The sequence below is a fragment of the Dermatophagoides farinae genome, chromosome 3 (genome assembly GCF_024713945.1).
Source record: "Dermatophagoides farinae isolate YC_2012a chromosome 3, ASM2471394v1, whole genome shotgun sequence".
NCBI classification, from domain to species: Eukaryota; Metazoa; Arthropoda; class Arachnida; order Sarcoptiformes; family Pyroglyphidae; genus Dermatophagoides; species Dermatophagoides farinae.
In genome coordinates this window covers 4,994,292-5,012,199 of record NC_134679.1, presented here as the reverse complement: position 1 = coordinate 5,012,199, position 17,908 = coordinate 4,994,292, and the positions used below count along the sequence as shown (strand labels likewise).

General features: G+C 29.2%; 2 protein-coding genes across 3 annotated transcripts; both read right to left on the bottom strand.

The window, feature by feature from the left end:
- Positions 1-1,036: 1,036 nt before the first annotated feature.
- On the bottom strand, positions 1,037-17,127 carry LOC124494811 (uncharacterized). Of its 2 annotated transcripts, none has more exons than XM_047058081.2 (5): positions 16,608-17,127; positions 9,344-9,479; positions 5,265-5,409; positions 1,814-1,977; positions 1,037-1,648 (listed from the first exon to the last, which is right to left on the bottom strand). In XM_047058081.2, exons 1-5 carry the CDS (start codon positions 17,008-17,010, stop codon positions 1,381-1,383), a joined length of 1,116 nt encoding a protein of 371 aa, XP_046914037.2. In that variant the 5' UTR covers positions 17,011-17,127; the 3' UTR covers positions 1,037-1,380. The 2 variants fall into 2 exon arrangements, with proteins under 2 accessions (XP_046914037.2, XP_075585096.1); XM_075728981.1 differs by having other exon boundaries at positions 16,650-17,098.
- Positions 17,128-17,173: 46 nt separating this feature from the next.
- On the bottom strand, positions 17,174-17,907 carry mRpS28 (mitochondrial ribosomal protein S28). Its single transcript, XM_047058558.2, has 2 exons — positions 17,517-17,907; positions 17,174-17,454 (listed from the first exon to the last, which is right to left on the bottom strand). The coding sequence occupies exons 1-2, from the start codon at positions 17,837-17,839 to the stop codon at positions 17,280-17,282; spliced, it is 498 nt and encodes a 165-aa protein (XP_046914514.2). The 5' UTR covers positions 17,840-17,907; the 3' UTR covers positions 17,174-17,279.
- Position 17,908: the final 1 nt, after the last annotated feature.

Below are 17,908 nucleotides of genomic sequence, written 5' to 3'. Positions count from 1 at the left end.
GTCGTCGCTTAAATGTCTTTTAAGAAAGAGAGAAAAAAAAGCAAAACACACACACACAAAATGTCAAATGATTCGACTTTTTTACTACTTACTGTAAAATAGTTTGCCTTTCAATCTTTAACAAATAAAGATTGAATCGATAAACTATAGTGACATTGGGCTAGAAAAAAAATAGTTGACCCATAACAAACAAACGAACATACGGTCTTGTCTAGATAAATGAATGAATGGATGAAGACATCCCGTGACAACAAAAAAAAACTTTCCGGTCTATTGGCGGTGATTTGTGATGATGATGATGATTTTAACCCTATTTTTGAGTTTATTATTTTTCATTAAAATTGCATATAAGGTAACTATTGTGTATTATAAATTGTTCTATACAAACAAAATATTTATGTTTACCCTTTTTTTTCTCTTTGATTGGCCAAGAGACAATCACACACATTGACCATGTCCATGTGTTTGTTTGTTTGAAACATTCCAAATGAAAATACAGAATGGTTCCGAGATAAAAAAAAATCCAAAAACTAAATGAGAAAATAAAACAAAAAAAAAAGACAGAGAAACTGAGAAAAAAAATTCAATTAAAAACAAACCACATTGTTTCACATTGTGTGTGTGTGTGTGTGTGTGTGTGTGAGTTGTTTACAATTTTCCAATTTGTTTTCAATTTTGATAATTTTGCGCTTGCTTATCCATTGTTTTTTTGTTTTCAGGATAAATCACTTCCATGAAAAAGATATACATACATTCTCTCTATCTCTCTGTATATATAAAAAAGTTTTACTAAAATAAAAGTTAATACCAGACGATGAAAAAAAAGTTTCTTTTTTTTCGTCTGGGGGGTGTGAATGAAAGGTTCAAGATTTATTGGATGTAATTTATTATATAACAAAACAACAACAACAACCATTGCACAATAAATATACAACAAACAAGCCAAATATGTTTAAAAGTGTTGTATTATAAATCTTTTAAGGAAGCCTAAATTGTTGTTGTTGTTGCTGTTGTTGTTGTTGTTGTTTGCCACTGCTTTTTTTTATTCTTAAAAAAGAATTTTTTTTATTATAAGAGAAAAAAAAATCTGTAACAATAGGGTAAATACAAACTCAAAGAAAAAAAAAAGAAAGTACAAGAAATGAAAGAATGTGGGTGGATGTTTATTGTTTTTTCTTAAAAAAAATCAGATTTTTCACCATCCACTTTATAATAACCCGGCTTATTCTGTATTTCGGTTATTCATCAAAAACTGTTTTTTTTTTCTTAATCTCTCGTATATGCTTTGCCATCAAAGAAAAAAAAACAATTAGCCATGAAATTGGATTTAGTAAACTTTGAATGTATCTTTGAAATCAGGTGTTGTTGTTTGATACACAATTACAAAAATGCACGATTCAAATTCGGTGGTTGTTGTTGTTGTTGCTGCTGCTGCTGTTGCTGAGGAAGTGGATTTGCCGGTGTGTTATTAGTGTTGGTTGTAGTCATAACTGCTGCAACTTGTGCCATAGCCGGAGCTGACATATCGACAACTAATAATCCCATTCTTTTATCAAAATATGATCGATTATAACGTGAAGTTAATATGTAAAGACTTTGAATAGTATTGTTTACTGGCATTAATTTTATCAATGTTCGTATGAATGCTCTGAATGTGGCAAAAAAAAGAAAAAAAAAATACAAACAAACATTTGAAAATTGAAAATTTCGTTCCATATAATACGGATATATATCGGATCATAATGAAAACTTTCATGACACACATCTACCTAGAAGAAAAACACAAGAAAATTTTTTTTTCTATATTACTTACTTGCCAAGTGTAATATTGCCTGCTGGCATCACACGAACAATGTTTGGTACAGCCATTGAAATTGATTCCAGATGATTACAGCTCACCACTCGTAAACCCATGATACGTTTACCTATTGTCGCTCCTGGATATGTACGATTTGGCCATCCATATAGGAATAATGTCTACATGTGTGTGTGTGGGTGTCAAAGAATAAAAAATTGAAATGACAAAATAGTTTATATTTGAGTAATGGAAAATATTCTTGAATGAAGATGATGGAACAAAAAAAAGTCATTGAAATTTCCTCGTAATCAAAGAGGAAATATTATTTTCACCAAACAAACAAACAAACATTCACTTTCCATATTTTTTTTCTTCATTTCCGTTCAAACATTCGGTATGGATTTCATTTTGAGTGTCAAGCCGGAACAAGCTACTTTATCGAATGGGTGTATTATTAATATATTATACTATACTCGACGAAACAAAAACAAGAACTCAAACTAGTAGTCTATCTATTGTGAATTGTGATAGATAGGTAGGTGGGTGGGTATATCCGAATATAGTTAGTGGGCGAAAAAAAAAATTCTATTACAGGAAATACAATCTAGCCTTGAGGAATAATTTTTTTTTACTGTTGCATACATTTATGACCACCCATCACCATACAAATTAAATATAGGCTATAATAATACAGATGCAATGAACCAATAAAAGAAAAAACACAACAACAACAACAACAACCAAAAAAAAAAAAAAAAAAACCTCACCAAATATATTTAATCAGAAAAAGAAAAAGTGTTGATTGAAAATTCATTACAGTCAACCACCATCGCCACCATTTGGTGTCAATCCCAAGAAAGGAACAATAATCGAAAAAGAAAAAAAAAACACACCCAACATGAATGAAGAATGAGATTCATTACCAGAAAAAAAACCACCGGTAAAGCTACCAAACACACACAACTATTTTATTTAACTCATGTGTTAGAAAGAGAAAAAAAAGTGTAAAAAAACGTGAGAGCTACCAGAATTCCATTCGAAAAAAATTTCCAACCCGACAAAAAGAAGATGCCAACATCTAATTAATTTGAGTCTCTCCATCAACACAATCTTCTTATTCTGTTTTTTTTTTTCATTATTTCTGTAGTACCATTATGATTCACGTACTTATTCTCATTAATATTCTACAAAAAGGATTCGTGCCCAGCAAAAAAAAAACGGGAGAAGGGGTTGTTCTCAATTGAAGATTCTTTTCTATGCGTGATGGTGATGATGATGATGATGATGATGATGGTTCACGTGCAACGTTCAAGACGAGGCACTTAATGTAGAGAGAGAAAAAAAGAATCCATTATTCATTAATTAATTCATTATTTGATGAATTTAAATCCAGTTGAAAAAATAAAAAGTTTCATTCTGAAACGTGTTACACATACTCACACACTCTACAAGCTGTTATGAATTTTTTTTTCTTAAAAAAAACTTAACGATTTTTATTTTGTCTGAAGAAACCACCACATTAAACTGAAATGGTTCTAGAAAAATCCATTTATTCAATGCTATTATCTCGATATTTAAGACCAATATATGACAAAGGCATACAATGTCGATCTTATACCAAATCTTCAGAATCAAAACCAAACAGAAAAAAAACCGAATCTCAAGTTTTCATCACCACAAAAAGTCAGATTCAATAAGGTGTGATTTTCTTTTCCCATTGCCATCATCCAAACAACACATTAAACATAAATCACTAGTGTGATGTTTTTTTTTGATGATTTTCGTTTAAAGAATTTGACTGTTTTGTTGTTGTTGTTGTTGTTGCTGTTGTCGTAGAAGCGAAATTTAAAAACATCACACAAACATTGGCAAGACTTGTACAGGAATCCTTTCATCAGAATGAATTATATTTAAAAAAAAAGTTCAAAGCTTGTTGAAACTTTTCGTTATTTTTGCTTCATTCGAAGAAGAAGAAGAAGAAACAAGGCGAAACAAGATATTTATTTCTTATTATTATTACATTCTTGTTGTGACTGTCTTTCACATGATGATGCTAATCGGTTTATGTAAAAAAAAGTGTATGTATGTATTTTTGGACCAAACAAACATCAACAACAACAAATAATGAATAGCGAAGCGAAAAGATCGACAACAACAACAAAAACTACAACAACAACAACGGCAACAGCAACTAGAAAAACCCATTAATTCTAAACCTTTGTACATTGTATATAATAATAATAATAATAATAATAATAATAAAACCATTCAAAAAACGAACCTGAAATGTTTTGCTACTCACAAAATGTTAAAAAACACGGTAGAAAAACAATCGACAAACAATTTTGAAAATGTGTCTGTGTGTGTGTGTGCGGCCAACAACAGTAACCAAAAAAATGGACAGCTTGTAACAACAACGATATATATATATAACCAGATAAGACAAGATGGAAAAAAATAGAATTTTTTTTGAAAGAATAATTTAGAAATATAACCCATTCTCAGTCTAGATTCTTCTTACGAGCTACTGACACAGACACACAACTAATGTTTATTTCATTTGTATTCTTTCTCCATATGTGTGTGTTTGTAGCGAATATTTGTCTTTGCAGGAAACTTTTGTCTTAACCAGGAAAAAAAATGTAGAAGATTTCATCGTGAAAATGAAATGATTATGCAAATTTGTTTACATTTTTTTTTCATCTGAGATTGGTTAGTGTTGTTGTTTTTTTTTAGTGTGTGTGGTGTGCGTGAATGTATCATAATGCTATTTCATTCATAAGGAAATAAAAAGAAAGATGAGCTAATTTTCCATTGTTTTTATCATCATCATCATCAAAAACAACTGCATTTTTTTTGGTTATCATTTTTCATCAATGGAAAAAAAACGCGTGAACAAGATGAAAGATCCTGAAACGATGATGAAAATGATGATGCAAGTTAGTTTTGTTATCATCATGATGATGGTGAAAATGAAAACGAATTGAATAAAGAAACGAGGACCGTGATTTGATCGACCTCCATTTCACACACACACACACACAAACACGACAATCATTCATTCATCGAAAATCTCATCTAAATAAATCTGCCTGTATGAGGATCAATAATGAATGATGGAAATTCATTTTCATCAAATATTTATGACGGAAAAAAGCAATAGCTGAATGTTTTTTTTGTGTGTGTGTGTGTGTGTGTTATCGATTGAAAAGGCGATAGCAATATATACACGAATATGAATTTTAACAAAAAAAAACACATTGAATAAAAGCGAATAAAGAGGCATGATATATTCACAGACACACACACATCACAGACAAAGAGATATATTGGCTACAATCTCATAATTATGGATACACCACCACCAGTCTATATTTCATAGTTGAGTATTACTTTGGTTGTATTGTATGAAAGTTGATAAGAAAAATGAGAAAAAAAAGGGTAGAGAACTTACTTAAATCCTTACCTCATAGATTAAATCAAATAGATAGAACATTGTAGAATATTGTATGCTTTTTATATAGATCCAGAATATTTTTGGTAATAAATCTTCAAGGCCATCATCATCTTCTGGAAAGAATGTTTCCAATTCTTTGAAATCCATTGTTGTGCTTTATATGAATGTGTGAGAAAACAAAAATACATAAATACATGAAATGAGTATTATTCAAGAAAATAGTGCAGAATTTTTGAAGGGAATTTTTATTTTATGAAACAACAACAACAATTAAAATGTCTCAGTGAAAGGCAAAGTTTAATTAATTCAATTTCTAATCGTGTTATCATATTATTATGGATTCAACATTGCTTGCTATTAAGCTAGCAAGCAAGTTACAAATTATACAAAACAAAACAAAATTGTCCGAATCGTATCCAGTATTTTCAACAATCAAATGATCATGGTCGTTGTGTTTGGTTATCATGTTTTGTTTTTTTTTCTGGTCGCGTGTTCGGATGTTTCACGTTCACTTTGTTCTGATATCTTTATATACATGCACACACACACACACACAAACAAACACAGATTCCGAAACGGAACTTTGATTCAATGTAAAACGAATAGAAAACATTCAACTAAATCAAATGAATGAAGATTGGTGCCAGATTGTCAACCAGCTATAATCATCATCATCATCATCATCATTCTGGTCTATGTCTACAATTCATTCAATTCATTATCGTCATATCATTTATATACACAACCATACACAAAATGTCGTATGAGTATTTAAATTGAAGCCAATTTACTTGATGACTCAACCAAAAAGATAGAGCGAAAGAAATGGAGAAAGTTACCAAAAATTCTATTAACCAAAAAAAAAAAGATGCGGTTGTCAAAGAAGACTAGATTCTGAACCACATTCAACCCACACACACACACACATACACATACACCTTATCTTGAGAAAAGCAGGCAAGAAAAAAAATCATTTGAATCATCCAGTCAAAAAAAAGCTTCTATTCCGTTGAAATAAAATATACAATCGTTAGCGACAGAGAAAGAAAAAAAGTAAATGAAAAATTCTTCTTTCTTGTGGTTTCCGATCTTGTTGGATTCCAACAACAACAACAACAACAATAAAATGTGAATGAATGAAAGATCATCTAACAAAAAAAAATAATAATAATAATAATAATAATTCCATGTTCGGGAGCCAAAAACCAATTGGTTTGTTTCTCATTATATCCCGGGACAACGACATTGATTACAGTTATATGTGCCGGTTGTCATCATATATCAGGGTGGAATCAGATGACCAGAAACCACAAATCAATGTTGTTTGGATTGGATTTTTAATCAAAAAAAAAAAAAAAAAAAAAAAAAAAAAAAAATGAATAGCCACAAAAAAAATACCAAAACGGTATCTAAGGACAAAACAACAAATATCTATAAAAAAAACCGAAAATTCAAAACATTCAACAACAATTTATATGAATTCAAATGAAAACAAAAAAACAAATAAATTCTTTATCGTCAACGTTTCGATTGTTTGCCCATTTTTTTCCGTCTGCCTTATTTGAACCAAATAAAAAAAACCAAGAATTCTTGGCAAGAATTTGCTTGCACAATTTGGATTTGGGCATTTTTCATTTTCCCTAAAAAAAAGAAACATGAAACAATTTCGAGATCAATTGATTCAAACACGCTTACTTTTGACATTTATAAAATGAATTTCAATTTAAATTTAAATTGGTTCTTTGTTTTTTCATTCATTCATTCATCCATCCATCTATCCATCTATCCATAGATAGAATTATGTTTGAATGCATTTTCAATGGCGAAAAAAATTTTTTTTTTTTTGACAATCAGAGGCGCCATTTTTTTACCACTAGTTAGATAAGAATATATAATGATGTTACAAAATCAAAAATTGACCAGAAACAAAATGAAAATCAAACAACAGCCAACCACCACCTATCAAAATAATAACTGAAACATTTGAATTATTCGAATTGTCATTGTCGTCGTTTTTTCTTCCGTTTTAATTCATGCTAATTTATTTATTTTAATCAACTCACTTTTTTTTACCGAACAATGAATGAATTCAATCATGATGATGATGATGTTGATGTTGATAGCAACAATAACAACGACAACAACAAAACCAACAACAAAAAAAAAGAATTGAACAGAAAAAAAGTGTCAAGAAATAGACTTTCTCATCACCATCATCAAGTCAAAGCTTGTCATTCACAATTGATTTTTTTTTTTGCTGATATACAAGAATAAAGTTGAGAGACAGTTTTGCAAACGATAAAAACCAAACCAAAATGATGTAAAAACAACGAAAAAAAAAGAAATCAAATGAAAATGGGACCCGAATATTTTTTTTTGTTCCATTTCAAATTACATTATATACATATATAGGGTACACACACACACACACATTTATTACAACAATCGAAGACGATTGTCGAGAAAAAAAGGAAGAAAAAAAACCTCGGGCCTTTAGCCATTTTTTCTTGTTCTGTGTGTGTGTACCCACCACGTTTCCAGTTCCCAGAATGATGACAATGACTACTACAATACTGATGATGACTGGTTGGTTGGTGTACTTTCCATTTAAATTTCAATTTACATTAGAATCAATTCTACATTTTCACCAGCCAAAAAGAAAGAAAAAATTTTTTTTTGTTAATTTAGAAAAAAAACCGAATTGAAATGAACGAATTTTTCTTTTTCACTTTTTTTTCTGTTGAAAAAAATTAAACTAACGGGGACAAAAATGAATATGGTTTTTCTTTTTCTTTTATTTTTACCACCACCACATCCCCATCTTTTACCATAACAGATGCTATGCAATCATCATCATTTACATCCATATTGCTTTTGAATGTCATCATAATAACCTACTTTGAGAAAATGGAATTTTTTTTTTAAAAATTCTTTCAGTTTTTTTCCGTTCATTCTATTATTATTATGATTAGTTATATGGCTCATTATTATATGATGGAGGTGTGTCAACACACACACACACACACACACGAAATAGAATTGAAAAAAAACACATTGGAAATGGTTTCATTTTCATCTTGTACGTGGGCGGTTTAATGGATGGAAGAATATAAATATGGTGGAAAGAAAAAAAAAATTACTAAACAAATGAGTTTCCATGGATCACACAATAATGTCATAAAAATCGAAAATTTTCTATTTTATTTTTATAATACAAAATGATCACACTATTTTTTTTTTTTTTTTTTTGGTGCCCCTGTATATTACATGAATATCCAATTTCAATAATAATTTTTTTTTGTTTCGAATAATAAACCTAATTAGTGATTAGTCATCATCATAATCATCATCAATATGTTCATTCAACCAGATAAAGACACAATATACAGCTATACTAATCGGCCTATCATTATGAATCGATCATCATCATCATTGAATTTATGTGGATATACAAATGGTAATATTCAAAGAAAATGGAAATTCATTCCAAATACAAATGATACATTACATTTTTTTTGGTTATGCAGGTATATTTCACCATATACACATGCACAAATAAAATTATCATCATCATACTAATCATAATTAGATTAAATCATTATCATCATCATCATCATCATTGCTATATGTGAAGAAAGAATTCAATTCAATTCTTCATTGTTCATATGCAAACAAAACAATGAAGAATAAAAATATTCTAGATACCAAATATGGAATTTTGTATTCCAATGATGATTATGATGAACAAAAAATAATTAAATTTGTCGAACAACAATAGTGGAAAAAAGATGATTCTATAGGAATTATTTGTTTCTTTCCGTTACATGATTATCATGTGATTCTAGTTTTTTTTCTCTTGTTTATTTGTTTGAATGGAAAGAATTTTATTCTGGTTGCACACACACACACATACACACGCACACAAAATATCCATACATTTATTATGCAAATATCCTAAACATGATAAACAGAAATTGAATTGAGATTCATTTGAAAAAACAACAACAACAACAACAACAAAAATTCTGTTCAAATTCTGCAAAAAAAGGGTTTTTGAAAAAATTGAATTTTTTTTTTTGAAAACTTACAATGGAATATCATAATCAAATAATTCGGCAATAAGCATACGAAATTGATCATAAAGGAAATGTATGAAAAAATAATCAATCATACCGGCCAATAGACGTTTACGTATTGAAGAAAGTTTTACAACCATACTAGGACCTATAGGGGAAAAAAATAGAGATAAAGAGAGATAGAGAGAGGGAGAGAAAAAAAAGAAACATTATTAGATCTATAGACAAAAAAAATGGTCTATATGCAATATTACGATCAAAAATAAAAAGTTTTCAATGACGACCATCATCACCACACACTATCACACACACACATCAACCAGCATAAGTTTAAGTTTTCTGAATTTATGGAATGATCCAATGATGAAAAGTGTCATTGACAATCATCATGATTACCATCATCATCATCGCCATCATGTTTAAGACTAGAATTACTGCAATGTTTGACGCTTTAAACACATATAACACATTATTACGATGATGATGACTATATTTACAATGAAGCTAGGACATACATACATACAGAGAGACAGACAAACAAAAAAAAATGAAACATATAACAATAACATTAACGCCATTGGCACCAAATATCCACTTGGCTTTTTTCTGGCGTGATGATGATGATGATGACGGGAAACCAGAAAAAACTTTTTTTTTCATTTTCCTGGTAGTTTTTGAGAGCTGTAACATTGCATTGTGTGAAGAAGAGAAAAGTTGTATTTTTTTTTTTTTTGGTACTAATGGGATCGTATGTGTTCATAGTGTAGTCGATGATGACAATAACATCATTTTTATTGTTAGTTGCCTAACTATTGTAATCATCAACATAATCATCGAACACAAGCGATCATCGACAATCATCATCAGCGTTTTATGATGATGATGACAAAAACGTAAGGGTTCAATTTTGAAGAGACTGAAAAATGAATGAATGAATGGACAGAATAACTGAAAGAAAGCGAAAGTGAAAGATAAAATAAGTCAAATTGGTTCGAAAATGACGAATTTTTTACTTTTTATTATTATGAAAAAAAGTGGGAGAATAATTTACAAGCTAATATAAATGAGCTATTGAAGAACGCGTGAAGAGAGTAAAAACTATCACATCAAAGTATATTATTTCTAAATTGAAAATCTTTTTGTTCATCATCATATATTCAAATGATGACTGTTTGTGAAACTGAATGAACGAGCATGTTTCATAGGCTGGTAAATTTAAAATTCATACCATACTAGAGCTTGATTGTGATTTTTATCAATGTACGAAAGAAATTCGCACTATTCATCAGCATGATCAATTCTAATAGCCAGAATTTAAAATTTTGTAAAAATAAAAAAAAATATTTGTATGGATTTGAACCAGTGAAAAACGTCCATTTCAATAAGCTTATTCTTTATATATAAAGAAAAAGATTTAAACAAGACGAACAAGAAGAATAAAACGAAGAATTCAAGCAAAAAAAAAATTCAAATATAATAATAATAATCAATGAGAAAGGAATAATGACAATTTCTTTATTCTTCTACTTTTTTTTTCTTTTTATTCTGAAGACCAATGAATTCGAGCCAATGATTCGAAAATCCAAAGCACGTACAATCAGTCCATGTTAAATCGATTATTCAGGAAAAAAAATTTTTCTTGGAAATTTTCTTTTCTTGTTTTTTTTTTGCTGCATATTGAATGATGATAAGCTTATTTCTTGTGGGCACACAAAACAACAACAAGCAAAAAAAAAAAAAAATGAAATAGGGGGTTAACATCAAAATGAAAGTAAAATTTAAAATCGACTTTGAATTTGGAGGATTTGTTCAATGATGCATATTATTTATTTATTCATTTTTATTTTGCAATTTGGCCAATGAAATAATGGTCAAATTCGGTAATCATAATTGTATGGGTGAGTGAAACTTGTTGTTTTTTTTTCTCTGATTTTTTATTGAAAAATTGAAATTCAAACATCCAATGAGAAGGAAAAACCGTCGTTAAATGTCAACGATCAATCGTCGTAGTGTTAATCAATTTAATCATTGGCAATCAATCGATTATACAGAATCATCACATCTATATCATCATTATCATTATATCTATAATGATGGTAATGGTAATATCCATAAATAAACATACAACAACAACAACAACAACAACAAAATTCAGGCAAAACCATTATCCAATGGCATGTGTATATATTTAAAAAAAACAGAAAAGAAACACATAGAATTAATGTGTCTTTTTTTGGATTCGAATATATTGAATCCATTAACACGAAAAACTGACTTGTTTGCTTCTAAAATACTTGATGAAAATAAAATACCAAACATCTTCAGACTTTCATTATGAATTTTTTTTTGTTTGTTTGTTTGTTTTCATTTTCAACACAAAATATATCTATGGATCAATCTTCAGTGGCAACAACAATAAACTAGATGATGATGATGATTAGGAGAAATAAAAAAAAACATCATCAGTGTTACATAATTGATCAGAATAATCAGAAAGGAGAAAAAAAACGTTTAAAAACGGTAGGATTTTTTTTTTTTTGGTTTTTTATTTTTCGATTATTGGAATGAACGACGCCGACATAATCGATGATGATTAAGGCAAGCAATGAAAACAACAAAAAGCGACCAAATGGTACGATGTGTACATCGTTTATCAGTTACTTTTTTTTCACTCTTTCTCCCTCATAATCATCATCATGAATCGTTCGATCGTTTATAGTCATAGTCCAGAACATGGTAATGATATTTATATCTACACATGTGCTGACGACAATTACCCTTTATTTTTTTTCAAATAACTAAATGTGATGTGTCAGTTTATTCATTTAGCGAAAAGAACAAAAAAAAAAATTCTGGTCATTACCAGCAAATATTCGTTTTTTTTATTTCATTTAGATTTTTTTTTTACTACAAAATCATTTAGTATTCATTGCAAAACATTAAAATCGATGATGATTACAATGTTGATGATAATGATGGGTAATTAGCTAAATTATCCCGTTTTTTATTCTATAATACAGTTAATATATATTTGGCCAACAAATTCCTGAGAATGAAAAATAATTTCGAAAACTATTTCAATCGTGCCACAAACACCACCCACCAGAAGGACCGGTTCGACAAAGTCGACCCGACCATCATACAAAAAATGAAATATATTTACACTCGAATAATTTTGGATTCGAAAAATGAAATATTCTGTGATGATAAAGAATAAGATAGAAAAAAAATCTGATAAAAAAAACATCAAAAGTTTCAAATATATGATATTCTAGGCTAAATTACAAATTAATAGAATCCAAATATACTATGTGTGTGTGTGGCTCTGTTGACAACATGACCTAAATAATAAACTATACTAATCGAATTACAATTATAACGATTGATTGATATACAAAAAAAAAGTTTCAAATGGAAAAAAATTCGAATATCGAACATGAAAAAAATTACTGTTTTATATTTTTAACATTTTGATTTGTGTTTATTTCAACGAATTCACTTTTTAGTATTTTTTTTCTTGTTGACTTGACAAGACTGTGTTTACTTTAGTCAAAAAAAAAAAAAAACTAAAAACCAACCGATGGAAGGAAAAGAGTTGACATCATATACTTTACGTACTATAGCCGATCAAAAGCCTGATGATATATTCGATATGATCGATCAAATTACATTATTATCGACAATGTTGAACGATATCCATAAAGAATTCAATGAAGAATTGGAAACAATTATTGGAATTGAAATGGAAAGATTTTCAATGGAAAAATACAAACAAAAACAACAACAACAGCAACAACAAAAGGACCAGGATTCCTAAAACTTTTTTTCCTGGTTATTTTCTATATATTGATCTGAGATGAAATGAAAATAAAAATTTTCTCTTTTTTATGACTGATTGATTAGCATTTGTGTGTGTGTGTGTGCTATACCTGACAATTAATTGGGGGGTGGTCGTGTATGTTCTTCTCTTCATACAAAAAAAATGTAGAGATATAGTTCCTGAATGTAGAGAGAAAAAAAATGAATTGAACAAATTTTAGTTGCCACTATCGTTATCTGGAAAAATAAACCACAACATAGTTATTATCATCAGTTTTTGCAACAAAAAAACAAAAATCTATATTAAACACCAAAAAAAAAACTTGCCAAAAACAACAACAACAACAACAAAAAATTGAAAAAAAAATTCCAAAATAAATGCACGTCATAAACCGATCGGTCATATTTGGTTCATTCACCAATCACTAATGTCATATCTTCTATTACTCTCAAACTCAAACTTTTGGGTTTTTTTTTTGGTCTTGCTCTTTTTTCTAGGGTTGGACAGTTTTTGCAATTAATAACTGTCATCATCTATAGAATCCTTCTATATTTGTAATGTGTTGTTGTGGCCACATTCGAACAAAAGAATAGTGTGTTTGGTCATAGAATCAAAAAAAAAGAAAAAAAATTTGTCTAAAAGATGACAAATCAAAAATAACCCAAAAAGTAATAGAAATATTGGGTTGAAATTCTTAAAGAAAAAAACTTTAAGAAAATGATGATGATGAACAATGATTATGTTGTGATTATCCTATCCTATCGTATTTTATTTATCGTTTTTCAAAGCATTCAAAACATTTTTTAAAAAAATGGTCAACACATTCATACAAAACTGATGGAACTGCTTTTTTTTTAAAAAAAAGTGTTTGACCAACAGAATAATATTCTCTGTTTGTGTGTGCGTGTGTATGTGTGTATTCTGATATATTGAACCAAAAAAAAAAAAAATATTGTAAATAAAAATAATAAATCATCACAGGAAAAAAAATACCAGAAGATGGATAAATAAAAAATAAAATAACAATTGAATGCAGAGAAATAGATTCTATTGGCAAACATACACACACACACACACAACACAGAATATTCTCTATGGATATTACCACACATCCGTATGATTATTGTTATTGGACTCGATTTTGACGATGTGTGTTGTGAATGTAGTTGGCAGACAAAATGATCGATGATGAATTTGAACAAGTAAACTAGCCAGTCAGCCAACAATAATAATACCACCGACTGTTTGTTACCGTTTTTTTTCTTTCTGTGTGATGTGTAATAAAAAAAAACAATGATTCTGGTAAATGCACTGATGATGATGATGGTCAAATAGTGAACAACAAAAAAAATGATAGTTTTTTTTCTCCCGAAAAAAAATATTCTTCTACTCAAATTTTATAGATGAACGATGAACTGAAAAAATTTTTCCTGGCTGGCATCTCTCATCAACTAAAAAATTATTGGATGATTGTCTTTTTTTTTTCCATTATTGCTTAGAAGAAAAAAAAGCAAAGGTGTTCACATAGATGAGAATTCCATCCAATTACCGTTATACATTGAATAAAAGATTGGTATCCGATCTATATTCAAAATATTACATGCATATATCGGATAGAGTTTCAACCATTTTTATTTCATAGGTATAACATACACACACACACACACACGCTATACTATTGTAATCATTTGTGATCATGGAATATTTTGACGTTTTTTGAAATTTGACCACTCGATTCGCTTTCATCCCAATTTTATGCCCACCACCACCATTTGTCTATTGGGAGTTAATTTACATTCAATTCTTTATTCATTTTTTGTTTTGTACCAAAAAAAAAAAAAAAAATTACATGGAAAAGCTAAAATTCAAATTATTATTTCGATGGATTAGAATAAATTTGTTGTTTGTACCGAGACAACCACCATCAACATTTAAATGAAGGAAAAAAATGATGAGCAAAAAAAAACGCCTGAATAATCAGCTTTTAAATCTATAGACTCGTTCGTTTCCGCTATTTATGTAGTGTAGAGAAAGAGATGGGGTTCTGAATGTTCAGAATTTTTGTCACAAAAATATTTGATATTTACAGTGAACAAATGATGGTTTTTTTTGTCGTCATCACAGCAGAGAAGGAAAAAAATCCACCAAAAAAAAAAAATTTTTTTTGGTGTGTTCCAAAAACGTCTTTATCTCTTTGTCGTTGCTATAATTCGTTACATACCACACACACACACACACATACACAAACCAAACGAACCAAACCAAAGATTGAGATTAGAATATACCGATAAGAATGGTATACAACAACCAACAAAAAAAAAAAAAAAAAAAAACAACAACAACCAAACCAAAAAAAAGATAAGCCAAGTTTTCAAGTTTTTTTTTTGGCTTTTCCATTTGATTCAGAAAAAAAAATCAGAAATGAAAAATTTCCTATTTCTATAAGAGTTTTTGTCCTGTGATTTTTTTTTCATTCATTCCCTATTCAATCAATTTGTTCGAATAATGAAAAAAAACCATAGAATCGTAATGTACCAAAAGAAAAAGAACACGGCAGTTATGATGAAATCATTCATTAAGGGCTCAATTTGAAGACAATTAATTACTAAATGAATGAATGATTGCCATTCGTGATGTGACAGAAAGCATATCCTATCATCATCATCATCATATGAATCAATGAGAAACAAAAACAAAACAAAAAAAAAAATTGACCAAGATTACGAATGAATGAAGAATTAATGGTGATGGGCGAGTTTTTTTTTCACTATGATGGACGATTTGGAAAATTAAAAGTCACACACATATTAATCTGGAACAAAAAATAAAAACACATTATCATTATCATCATCATATATAAATGAAGACAATAATAATTTACTATCAGTTCCAAAATGTACTCAATGTGTCTTTCAGTTTGGCTATTGGATTTTTGTTTGTTTGTTTGTTTGTTTGTTCCGTAGAAATTCTATGTTTTTATATTCTATAATGTAAAAGATAGAGAAACAACTACCGTATTGTTTCTGAAAATAAGGGGTTGTGACACACACACACCTCTTTAGATAAATAAAAAATACGATTGTACAAGGAATTGTAACAGCTAAATAAACACACACACACAGGAACCAAACAATGACGAAATATAAACGTTACAACAGATATAAAGAAAACAATTTCATTTAGACCATTCGTTCTGTGTGTTCCAAAGAAAATGAGTAATTTCAATTCAACTGAGATAAAAAAAAAATTGGAGAACGAATCCAGTGTAACGCACACAAAAAAATTAATCAAAATCGAATTGTGAAAAAACTATGGACAACAAAAACAAACAAAATTCGATGGAGATTTTAAAATTAAATTTTTTTTTTTGGCATTTAAAAAAATAAATGGCATTTTAAACACCATCTAGTGTAAGGAATTGTGATTAAAAAAAACAAATCTATAAAATATAAACACCTTGATTAGATGTCGAAGCCATTGTTGTCGATTGTTGATTACCAAAATTGGTCGTTCTCGACTGTGGAATTTGTTGATGTTGTTGTTGAATACGAGCATGATATGCTCCATGGAAATAAATCCATGTTTGACATTGCCAGATCCATAGATTTAATGAATGCATTGATTCGTTGAATTTTCGAACAGAATCTGCTCCATCACTTTTTGGCAATGAAGCTTGGCTTTTAGTCGCAGTTTTATTCAAATTGTTTAAATTAACAAAACCATTTTCATTGCTACCATCTTCATCGCTTGAAAAATTTGACGATCCGTTATTCACTGGATTTTGATTCTGGTCGAATTTCATTGATCTTTGCCCAAGTTTATCATTAACGTCAAAATGTTGATCATTCGATGAAGACATGATTTTGAATTTGGAATTCGATTTTGATCCGTGAAGAATTTAGGAACGAATTTTATTTTGTCGACTCAAAACATAAATTGAAAGTGAAAGCGCAACAGCAATCAATCAAAACAAAACAAAACAAAACAATTTAACCGTTCATACAAGACGTTTCAAAATATCACAATTTTCAAATCTATATTTTAATGATGGTTATAATTAATTGCGATGATTAAAATAATTACAAAAGTTTATTTGAACATTCCTCAAGTCTATAATTTTTATTCATATTAGGTGGTACCGGATCTCAAAGAGGGGGTAGTAATTTTGATTGGACTCGAATGTAAACCCAACAATGTGACATCAGCTTCCAACAATGTCATGTCCTGTGTTGATCCAAGAAAACGATCACTCAATTCTAAATCATTGATGCGAACTTTGACTTTAGCTCCACGGGCATACAATCTACAGAAAGAATAATTCATCATCAATCGAATATAAATAAAGTCAAAGGAAAGAATATTTACACAGAATTCTGTTTAGGACGACGACAAACGGCCAAAAATTTAAAGCCAAAATCAATGTAGATATCATCATCAACAATTTGAACGATTTCACCGATGACAATTTTTTCTTCAGGTAATCCAAGTTGACAGTAAGGAGAATCACGAAATAGTGTTGCAAATGTTGCATGATGCTGATATGATTTGGACTGTTGTTCATTATTGCTTTTATTCCATTTGATAGCTAATGATGTACCTATCCATCTATTGCTTAATATCAGGGAAGAATTTCGTATGGTAAAATTTTTTCGAATTAGAAAATTTACTCTAAAAATCGGTCGAAACATTGTTGTTGTTATTGTTTTTCAAATTTTTCAAAAATATGAATGAAAATGAATTTCAATAAAAAAAACATG